General features: G+C 39.9%; 1 protein-coding gene across 1 annotated transcript in view; it reads left to right on the top strand.

Annotated features, from left to right (window-relative positions):
• Positions 1-12222, top strand: part of LOC133344242 (myomesin-2-like) — a 99328-nt gene that overhangs the window by 59812 nt on the left and 27294 nt on the right. Inside the window, exons 18-21 of the mRNA XM_061554306.1 lie at positions 870-1066; positions 3245-3371; positions 9155-9336; positions 10625-10739. Coding sequence (XP_061410290.1) covers positions 870-1066; positions 3245-3371; positions 9155-9336; positions 10625-10739 — 621 coding nt within the window. The remainder of the gene's footprint in view (positions 1-869; positions 1067-3244; positions 3372-9154; positions 9337-10624; positions 10740-12222) is intronic.

The following is a 12222-nucleotide window of genomic DNA, read 5'->3' as shown; positions in this document are numbered from 1 at the left end:
CTTACCTGGTGAAATAAAAAAAATAGTTCATAGTTTATTTTGCATTTGTTCATGGGAGAAGAACAATGCATCTGTCTCCATCACTCTCCTCTTTCAACACCATCGTCTTCTCTTGCTTTGATTAACATTCAAGTAGGAAGGCTTTAATTTCAGTTTAATCAGCACATATAAAAATATTGTAAAGGTTTCTGTTAAACGGTTCTGCAGTACAATGATTAAACATTTTAAATGTTAATATACACTTATAATGTGCCATTCCTAAAAGTATACATTGTAATTGTAGCACATTAGTGCATTGTTAGGATGAGTCCAGAGCAACATTTTAATATTTAACATGAAATATATTTTACGTTATTGTAAATGGCCCTTGTATTTCAGCTTCTGCATTTAACCAGGCAAAGATTTTAAATGAACACAAATATAAAAACACATGGGGAAATCAAACACATTGCGTACTTTACAGCAAAACTGATCATGTAACATTTACTTTGACTTGACGGTGCAATTTTGCTCAAATTGCAAGTTGCCCATTATGCACTCCTAGAAGGCTGTGGAGCTGATTGGATGTGTAATAAAATATATATATATATTTGCAGGTATTCAAATGCATCGTGTGCCTATGTTGTTTAATTCCCCCACAACAACGTTTATTGTTAATTCGTGCAAATGAACTAAGCGGTTGTAGAGATTCCATTAAAAAACACCTCGAAAACAATGAGGGACAAGGATACGCCTGCTTGAAGCCAGCTATTATCAGCATACATTCGAATGCAAGAATGAACGTTTCTGCTCTAACACACATATAATAAATTACGAGAATGTGAACAATTTTCCTGATTCAGTGTCACCCTTCTTCGTCCTTCCTGCAGTGAGCCCATCGCCTCCCCATGGGATTACTTTGCTCAACTCCCAAAAGGATGGCATGGTGCTCGGTTGGAAGGAGCCAACGTTCCTTGGAGGTGCCAGCGTGACGCACTACTACGTGGATTACTGCGAAGTGGTGGCGGGCGAAGCTGGGGAATGGAACGAGGCCAAAACGCAGTCTATGGGAGAGCGGGTGTGCAAGGTACGTACCATGTTGAACTTCTTTCGCACGCAACGGAACCAACCGTGCTAATCAGAGGTGCAGGAGAAGGACAACAAGCTAACACACACAAACGCAGTTCTAAACGAATGAGTTTTCAATCTAGATTTTAAAGTTCATAGCTCCAGTGGCTTCCTAATATCGGCCAGGGAGAGCGTTCAAGACGGCCGCAGAAACGCATTGACCGTCTTTGTTCGATGGTTAGCTAAAAGCCACTGCAGCGAGGATGACCGGAGTTCGCGTGATGGTTTATGTTCTTTGACAAGATCAGCAAGGTATTGTGGTTGATTTGTGGCAAGCACTTTGCGTGTAATGAGTGCATCCTTATAATGTATTCATTTGGCAACCGTAAGCCAATGCAGCTCAGTGAGCACCGGCCGAACATGGTCGGATCTTGCAGTACCCGTCACGACACGTGCCGAAGAATTGTGTACACGCTGCCTCTGGCTAATGTTGTTGCCAGACGTACCGTAGAGGAGTGAGTTGCAATAATCGAGCTTTGTTCATACTATGCCACCGTGTTGGCTATGTCACGATTCAACAGTGGTCGAATGTGCAAACCCTGCAGCTGCTTCCACGATAATTACATGATTCGCGAATACCATTTGCGATTAATTTCATAGCTTACACCTTATTGCTTCGACTTAAAATGTCAATGGAGTAATTTGTTAATTTTCAATATGACTTGTGGCACTATGCATTGTTGGAGATTAAGTCCACATATGTATCAATAACAGTGCCAAAAAAATGAAAAATAATGCAATAGGTGACGTTTAGACTTAAAACTTTCGTGACTGCAGGAATTTATATTCTTGGTTCTTTCGCTAAAGTCACGTAGATAGAAAACCAAAATAAAAATTAAAAGCAACAAACCCACGACGTTTTGATCGCATCCCAAGCGGTCTTCTTCAGGTGGAAGAAGACTGCTTGTGTTGCGATTTTTATTTTTGTTTTCTATCTACGTGACTTTACCGAAATAACCAAGAATATGAATAGGTGACGTTTTGAGCAATGGCCCTTTATTATGAATGTGAGTTTTTATCTTATTTCTACTTGCAGACTGTTGCCATCGCAGGATAGGTGTTCAGGAAATAAAATAATAAGTTGGCCTTACAGGTCGTTCCACTGCATTCAAATGCTGTGTAAAGTATTATACTGGGAACACAAATGTAACATCTGTGGTACAAAGTTAAAAATCAAATAAAATCTCGAATCGTATTGCCCTATCACCACCATGGGCTACAGTCAATATAAACCTTCTATGCTTTTCAGGATATAATTATGGATGGACATTGAGTCATTGTAATTCCCGTGCTTGATTTATAGAGAAATCACTCAATACAGATTGGACTTGACGTTTTCCCCACGTTATATTTTGTACAAGTGTATTCTTCCTAATTTTTTTGTATTCAAGATCGAGATTACATTCAAAAAGAATAAAGGAATCCTTCATGATGATGATGACGACGCATGTACATTTTCCTGATTCGATTTAGTTTTGAGTCTTTAGACCATTCTTGAAGGAGCAGCAATTGCACCTTACACGGAATGGAACACTCAAATAATATTGCAACAATAGTAATAATTTATACTCTGTTGTCACTTCACCGCTGAATGAAGGCCTCCCCATGTCATGTCACTCATGGGGGTTGTTTGACCATACTTCCCTACACTGGCCAATGTGAGTTGGTGAAGGCAGAGGGATGGCCGATTCAGATACCACTCAACACAATTGCTCGGTGTGTTTGGAAATCATACTAAGGCTTTCTCTTATACAGTTCAGCGCATTAATTACTGCACCACTGCTCCCCTAAAATGCTCAAAGTTAGATTGATTTTGAAATACTGTGTTCATCTTTGCGGTGTGACAGAATGGCTAATTGAAAGTTATTCTTGGTTAATCCTTAAAAAAATATTTTTTATTTTAGAATAAAAAAAACACTCCTTTAATTGTCTTCTCTCTCAAAATGTGTGAATTAGATGAGTATGATGAAAATGTAATTGCTGTAGCAAATCCAACAGTGCTAAACTTTATCTCTCAATCCAGTTATGTCACTGACATACCAAATCTCGTTTTTCTGTTGTTTGTCTTACATCCATCCGTTGACAGATGCTGCTTATTTACACATCATTTTATTGTATGTATTGTGTTTGCCATCAGATCAGTGGGCTGGAGGACAGCAAGGAATACCAGTTCCGCATACGAGCGGAGAACTTGGCGGGTGTGGGCGACGTCTCCAAGCCCAGCTCTGCCTTTCTATTCAAGGAGTGGAACTTCCCAGAACCAGGTATGGTCACCCAACTTAAGAAACAATCCTGCACAGTAAACCCTCTCTATCCGCGAGGGTTACGTTCTTGAAAACTCTCGCGAATGCGAAATTCACTAATGCAGGAAGTTTGTGCCAATGGGAAAAATGGGGTTACGTTCCTGGTACGAGTGAACATGGGGGAGGGGGGGCGATGGTAAATGTTTAATTACAATGACTACAATAATTAAGTAAGTACTGCTTTATGAAGAACATTTTATTTTTGAATTTTCTTTGATGATGATTTGACGACTATGGAGGTTGTGGTAATAGTGACAAATTCTGGATATGCAGGTGTTTGACAACACCTGCAAATCATGGGACCTCCTTTGCCAGTATCGTGTCTGCATTAACCACATATACTTGTGGTGAAAATACAAACAAAAACATGCTCTGACAGTATATGCATTGTCTTTTAAACTGATTGGTCCACACCAGAGACAGCTTTCTTTAGAGCCTAGTCTCAAACAGTGTTAGACCAGAGGACGCCAAAAGGCGAACAGCACAAAGACACGCTGTCTCTGGTGTGGACAAATCAGTTTCAAAGACAATGCATGTACTGTCAGAGCATGTTATTTGTTTGTATTTTCACCACAACTATATGTGGTTAATGCAGACGTGATTCCTTGCAAAAGGTTTTAGTTTGGTGTTTTAACATTTTACCACCTGTTTTGTTGTCAGAACAAAGGGGAAAACCATATTCTCAAACCCCTGCACAGTTATAATTTTATCACTCTTGCGGAGCGCTAGCCGCAGCACTTTCCCTAATTGCATTAACTTGTTTTTCATCAGCCTCACAGTCGACTCGTTTATACCGAAATGTGTTAACGAGGCGACTGTAAGTACGTATAAAGTAAAATAGCAAGTTCAGTGCGAGATTGCTGCGAGACTGAGGACTAAGCGTGCAGCCGAGGGAGCATGCCTAACCTTCGCAAAGAGTTTCAAATGTAAAAGTCTGTGCACACCTCCCGAGTGTCGGTGGTCTGGCACTATATACACTCGTGAACACTGGAGTCCGACGGGTCACAAATAGTGCATTAGTATACATTTAGTAACTCGCTAATATGCAAAACTCACGAATCCAGAACTCGCGCATCGCGAGGGTTTACCGTATAGCTCCTTGATTTGATTCCGGATTTGTACCGACGCGATTAACTCTACGAATTGAGCTCAAGCGAGTTCCTGTAGAAGTTGCCATCACATCCTAACAACATACAGCACAACCGCAGAAACCTACATAGCAGTAATGTTGTGTGTCGAAAACACGGAATAACGAATGCAGCTTGTAACAACACCGCTGGTTACGCGAAAGGCAATCATTTCTAAGATGGTGGGGCATGTGTTATCCATAGTGGATTATTTATATGTGGGTTTGTGCTCATTAAAATAGGGATAGGAAGGGCGGCTTGGGAGTGGTGTAAAGTGTGGATAGTCTGACCTCTTCCAATATGTCTGGCCAGCATGGAAGAGTAGGCCAAATACCCTGTAGAGGGGCTCTCTCCTGGAGGCCCCTTTCACCACAAGTGGTATACACCTTTGCCTTTTACATTGTTCTCAAGGCAAATCGCAATTAATTCACGTAGGCTTCTGGTGGGCATCTTGGACATCCACCTGGTTTCTGTCTTGACACAAGGTGCCCTAGATAATTGAACGTCAGCAGCTGTCTGCTTAAGCCAGTGAATACCTCCAGCTGTGTTCAATTGGACCCACTAAGGTTTATCCCCTGACCCTTCCTCTCAAACTGATCTTAAATCCCCACAATTATTCGCCACATCTTCACGTGCCAGCCAATTTGAGGCTGGTTATGCCTGTAGCACTGCTCCATATTCTGCACTACATATACTCACCGATGGTATAAACTAATTAATAGCCGTGAAAATCTATTCCCATTTGTCAACCGTGCCTCACATTGGCAACCGTGCCTCACATTTGGCAAAGGAAAATGACACCTGGCAATATTGTCCGGTGTCCTTGTGGATTGTGGCTGCACTGTGGCATTCACCAAGGATCCCATTTGAGAGGGCAGCGATGGGGCCAGGCCTAATTTTAAGGAGGGCACAACCTCTCCCTAGAATGGTAAACATTGCACCTAAAATCCTCGGTCTGGGGGCGTCACCAGTCTTGGCAATTTTTTTTTTCTGAAGGCAGAAGGCTGACATCACACCCCACTACACCTCCGTCACCTATTTTTTTTTACTTACCAAGTAAGGCCCACTGAGCTTTTTGGCTCTTTTTTCAAAAGCGACCTTGCCACAAATTATAGCTCAGAAAAGTCGCTTATCATGTGGAAAGTAGAGCAGACAAAACTCTGAATGCATGTTGATTCTAAGTGTGGAGGGGAAAAAAACAGAGGTCCCGAAGAAAAATCCACGTGACCACGGGGAGAACATGCTGACTCCAAATTTACAGACATCAGGGTCAGGATCGAACCGACGACCTCCTGTATACCAAGTAAGGTAGTTAACATCTTGCCACCACAGCATCCTGCCAGTAATGCCACTATTAGTACTACTGTCCAGTTGGTGCCCGATCAAGATAATACAAAAGTATTATGGCATATTTATCATCTGCTTGTAGGTTTAATTTAAGTTCTGTTTGAACAAGGGAAAGGTTATCAATTTTGTATCTGCCCATGAAGCAATTCAGTTACAAACTGATAAACGTTGGACTCAAGAGGTGATTGCACAATCTCTGAGCCTGTGCTCTGTCACTGTTAGTCCACGGTGCCATTACTGACATCTGACAGTGATTTTCATCTATGGGCCATGATTAAATAAAATTGGTCTCATCATTCGGGTTGCTGATTGACCTCCAGATACAAGCTTAAACCCAATGCCTCCAAATCACTTCCAGCCTATTACAACCTTAATAATTATATTTTACTAATCAGTACCGTGTTCTTAATACCTGCTTATAAATACATTTAGTATACGTATATAGCAGAAACAAAACATATAATTTCAGTGTGGTCATGGTGACATTTTCATCGATGTATAATTTTAAATACCAGCCACTGTGAATAGCAATGTGACATTGTTTCTTGTCGCAATAATTACAAGACTTTGACTTACTTGTCAAGTATATCCTAATAATACTGTTGAAAATAATGCAGCAGATGGTGGCTTTTTTAAAAGTCTAAAACAATCCACAAGAATTATTGAATGCCTTCACTGTACTTATTTGTGGTTATTGAAAATATTTAATTTGAACTACAATGCTCAAGCAGATGAGCTCATATTTCTAAGCATAAGCAAACGGTGGACTATAACATTTCTCAGAATTCGACATAACTGTGAGTCTAATGTTTTGTTTGTGACAGCAGGCAGGTAGAGACGATAACTTGCCCAACATCAGTGTGTTCGCTTTGTTCCAATGCGTAGGACTATACAAAGCATACGTCCTGCATTCAAAGTCATATTTTTTTTACATAATGTTCAACAAGGAATACACAAGGGATGACTAATCGATGCAATTCCTAAAGTAGCCAAGTAAAAAGCAAAAAAAGACACCATTGCATATGTGAAAATGTAATTAAATAAATAGGACATTTCTAACACTGCAGATGTGTATTGGATATTGGAATGCAATTATGCTAATGGTGGTGTTTGATGCCTGTAGAGGTCTCGCTAGAGATCACAATATACATGTTTTATTGACCTGCTGTTGACCGTTCATAAAACGTAGTATTGTCCATCATAAATGCCCATTTAAAAACGCTGATGTACATGTATATCACAATTCTGATTCTCATGTAAATAAATATGAATGTTTGGTGGGCACTTTGAGACAATTCAAAATAAGCAAGCTGTTGCAGCTACTGGAATCCACTGCTTGTAAATTGCGTGTGCAATCACTGTACAAACTATTCACTAAGGCGTTGTTAAGCTGCATACCCATAACCTTGGGATAGACCAAAAATAAATCTTTGGAATGGAATAATGTAAATAACACTTTTATGGTTGTGGTTAAATTGGCAGATGTATAATTTGAAAGCATATTTTATGTAAAGTCACAACCTGAAAGGCAGTCTGGGAGTGTACAGATCCTAGGTGTGGTTAATCATGCAAAGCAATGTAACATTTTTAAATGTTTGTGTTTCAAACATGCATGAGTGTGGACCATGATTCACTTTTATCTGTAAATAACCTCATCAAGTTCCACCTAATTAAATTAAAATTTTGAGGTAAATGTAGAAAGCATTGCATTAAAGAGTAAAACTGGACATTAAAATTCCCTCAAAGGCACGAGGAGTTGATATTAATTTAGACTTGCTCCCTTTAAGGCATTAAGGCCCTTACCAGATAACTCTGCATGTTGCTGGTAGTATGGTAAATAAGTTAGTCTTGTTTATCATCTAGCAATGCACTATTTCTTTCAATTATGCAAATTTTATGAAAAAGAAAAATATTTATCAAGTACAATCCTGTGAAATCAGGCCATTTAAAGTAGAATAAAACACGATCTGCATTGGAGTGTATTTTAGATTTGTAGAAAATACAAGGAGCACAGTGCACATCTTTAGGTGGCTATTTGGTGCATATTGTTTTAAAGGCATTGCATAAATTGGATGACTTCCACAACGCTTTCTCTGTCCTATTCACAGGATGGATTTAGGGCAGATTTAGCAAACCTGCCAGAGATCTGCCAAAATGTCTCCAACAATAAGGGACCATGGGATCAACAGCATTGATGTCATGATGTCAGCTCGTCCCAGTGCCAACAACCCATCAGAGTGTGGCATTGTAATTACACTGGGTTGGTGCATGTCCCCCAAAATGGGATTTTAACACCGCAGAATCTCACTTTCAATTGAGCCTGGGAAATGTATTGTTCGTGCTGTGAGTCGAAAGGTGCCAGTCCAAAGAGACCTGGAATCAAAGGTCACAGCATATTATTACTATTGCCATTGCTATGATTACTGTCTCCATGTCAGTGCATTCTCTGCTATTATCCATCTCTCTAAGTCTGCATGCACTGCTGGCACTGTAATCTCCATGAATGAGGTGATCTCTTTTCTCTCTATTTGCATCTGTGTTCTATTTTGTGTGCCTTCATCTCTGTAATATAACTAAATAGCAAGTTGCACGTCACTATTTAATTATGAATTGTAATCTGCATCTCATGATCCACCAGCCGAAAGCTGGGAGATCAATCCAGGGCTGGTGGATTTTGCAGGATGTGAAATAAAATTAACTTAATTTTAATAAATTGCTTTTCTACTTAATTTACTATTTTTCTTGGCTCCTTGTACCTAAACATTTCCCAGTAAAAACAGAATATTGAGAAACGAATGAACATAGTATTCAGTCTTTTGTTTTCTCATATAAATGTCCAAGAAATCTAACTTGCCTTTTTTCGAATTAATCGTATTATCTTTGTGTACCTGCTGTCTGTAATACAATTATGTTACTCGTCTTGTGTCTTCATGACAGTTTTACCACCTTTAAAATATGAAGTTTGCGTTTTAGACTGTGTGTAATTATCCAGCATTCACGTCCATATCGGCGAACAGACCATATGTAACAATGCAATATTCGAATTATTGTTAGCATTAATAACTACTTCTTTTTCAATATAGATCCCAATTTCTGAAACATATATAATGTTGGTGCTTTTCTTCTGTTTATCATGCTTCACCTGTTAAATTTTGATATAACTGACTTGTACTCGGAAAGTGTATACTTGTGCAAAACATGCGACGCAACTGGACAATGAATGTTATTGCGTGTTAATTTATCGGATAATTTTTTTGTCACCTTGCCCAGGCCCTCCCTTTGATGTGGTGTTCACCGAAGTTCGAGCTAAGTCTATCGTGGTGCTCTGGAAGGCCCCTCTCTACACGGGCAAGAGCCCCGTCACTGGGTTCAATGTGGAAATTACAGAGGACACTCTTGAGGAACACTGGCAGTTGGTCAACACCGACTTGGTGTCCAAAAGATACTACAAGGTATGCTGCCCCTGCAAGCAATCTTGCTTGCAAATCCAATGAGTATTTTCTCAGATCCACTTAAAATTAGAGTGCCCTCCAATGATGTTTGTACTGTATGTGTGTTTGTGAGTTGAGCTACAAATATTTTTATATTATTGTTTTCATATATTTTTTAAAATAGGTAATAGCCTCAGGTATTAATTCAGTAATGCTCATGTTTGTTATAATTATTCCAATGTATAATTTGTTGGAGTTGCACGGTGGTTAGTAAAGAGTATGCTTTTAGCGGAGTTTCAATCAATATTTCGTATCTGATTTTAAATTTGGTTGTGAGAATCGTTCATGAATTAACAAGTGAGCTGATACAATACTTATGTGGGACATGTAATGCCCAACACATGGCACTTTTATTTGTTTGGCTATGTTGACATACTGTACATATGGCCAGCTCATTATGTGGCCGTCCACAAAAATTTATGAAGAAGCACTGTCTATTTTTTTTACTGCATCGTGGTTATCAGCCGTGGTCTATCTATGGAATATTTCACGTCCGCTGGACAGTGGACAGTGCACATTGTTACAATTCACACACCTGCAGTTATAACCAGGGTGGCCTGCTGGATTCTTATCTCAAACCTTGACAACAATCAGCGAACACGCTACCAATGGGCCGTACCACCGCCCTTGAAAGTTGAATCCAGAGAACATTGAGCCAACACCTCTTGGATCCTTGAATCAGGTCTGTGTAGTCCCCTGTGATCATGCCAGATTTTCATGCATGTTAATGGCCTCAGCCTGGTCACCAATGACTGTCCAAAACAAATAATTGTATTACATTTGGTTGTCCCACTAATTTTGTCAAAAGTCAAGATTTAAGAATTTTAACATCAGTTTTACTGCCATGCTGCAAATATTTATCTATAGCAGAGAATTTAGGAAAGTGCTGTGCCCCCTTTTTGTTGGTAAAAAAGGGTAATTTCAAGGTATCTCAGTAGTACTGTGATATGTCCTTCTTTATGTCATTCTCTAATTATATATATGTGCTGCTCTGTGAGAATTCCAAATGAACACTGTTTTGTGACATGATGCTGAGAGCACAATTTGAAGGAAATTGATATAAAGACAAAAACATCATAAAATTGATGTGAAGATACCAGCAGGTACATGCAGCATTTCCCCATCTGAACTCGTCTCCCAATATGCAATTTGTTTTAAGAGACAGCCAATTAAATAAACGGGTGGTGGATGCATGACCAGTGTAGTTTTACCATTGGTCTTAGTTGCGTTGTTTTTGATGCGTGCACAGGTGAAAAACTTGGAGGAGGGCAAGGCCTATCGGTTTAGAGTCAATGCCGTGAACGCGTCCGGAGCTGGCAAGTACTCAGTCCACTCAGACCCTGTGGTGGCAGCCACGCCAGTTGGTAAGTGTTTGCTAAAGCGTGCTTGACCACACAATAATTTATAGCCACAATAATACTCACTAATGACTCCAGCAATATTGATAGTGTGGAATGGCTGTATGAATCACATATGTAATTGGAGATCAAATGGGTGGGGTGAGCGTTTAATCTGCGGCGTACATGTTGAACAGTGTTTGAACAAAGACAGATGGGTAAGCACTGTTTTGTTAAATATTCTGAGCCGCCCAAATATATAGCACATTATTATTCTTTTTATAATGTCACCATTGATGGAATACAAACCCAAGAACTACTTACGTGAGAAAAAAAAGTCACAAACTAATTAAATTTTTGCTATTCCGCTCAGGGAATATCTTGATTGTGCAAGTCAATAATTGTTTGTTAAAACGATTGTTTAATGGCACGTGAAATACTATTTGGGTAGGTCTTAATAAATTAATAATTATTCCCGTTATTTTTTTTTATAAATAAGAAGTCCTCATCACTTTCCAAAGTTCATAGATCTCGCCAGCAGGATACAGACTCGGAATCGACGAGCATAATACAGGGACTAATAAACCACAGAAGGACACTCAAAGTTGCTCCAAACATCCGTGATTTAATAAAGTATAAAAAAAATATTAACTGACATTTCAGATTAACCACCCGGCACTCCACTACAACAAATTGACGCACAGTGTGAAGAGAAATCTCACCTGCCCAACCGGCCAACACAAACGCACACGACACACACAATGCACACAAACTCACACAGACTCACAAAAACACATACAACGCACACACGGTAGAGGCAAGATGTCGACGTCGGAGTTCATTCCAAGCCGACGTTGTAAGGCTCTAATATGTACCTTCAGTGAGATGGTTAGCTGATGGATGGAAGGCTGATTGATGGTGCTCAGTTTTCCGTCCTTCCCCGCACCTCTGATTAGCACGGTTGGCTATCTACGGCGCGAAAGAAGTTTCACATACATATACATACATGGTATTGTAGGTGCTGCAGAGAACTGTCAGCGAGGCCAGATCTTCTCCCTTGCTAAGTACCTTCGGTGCCTTAGTGACCCACCAGTCTCTCTGCCTGCCGGACTTAGGATCACAAGCACCTCAGAAGGCTGCAGTTGGCCGCTTGAGCCCCAACTGGACTGATGGTTGACCGTTGTGCCTTTCTTCGGCTCAGAGCACCTTTCAGCGTTGCTCCCGGAGTCACACATGAAGATTATGAGATTCTTTGGTTACACTTTGTTACACTTTGTGCGTCTTTCACAGTGGCATGCCAGAGTCACCCTCCACTGCAATAGCTTGACAAAGTTTAATATATAAGCAATGTATCCTTGATGCAAAGACTAAATTGTGTGCTCTAGACAGTAGTTTAAATAAGGTGTGTTGACTTCAACCCAGTAGTATATTTAATTTTATATTTATCTTTTTACTTTCCCTGGTAAGGAGAAGATGCAATATAGGTATCTTTACAACAACCAATACATGG

The sequence above is a fragment of the Lethenteron reissneri genome, chromosome 19 (assembly GCF_015708825.2).
Source record: "Lethenteron reissneri isolate LAM-NWPU_2019-01 chromosome 19, ASM1570882v1, whole genome shotgun sequence".
NCBI classification, from domain to species: domain Eukaryota; kingdom Metazoa; phylum Chordata; class Hyperoartia; order Petromyzontiformes; family Petromyzontidae; genus Lethenteron; species Lethenteron reissneri.
The sequence above is the reverse complement of the archived record's forward strand: the minus strand, read 5'-3'. Positions and strand labels throughout refer to the sequence as shown.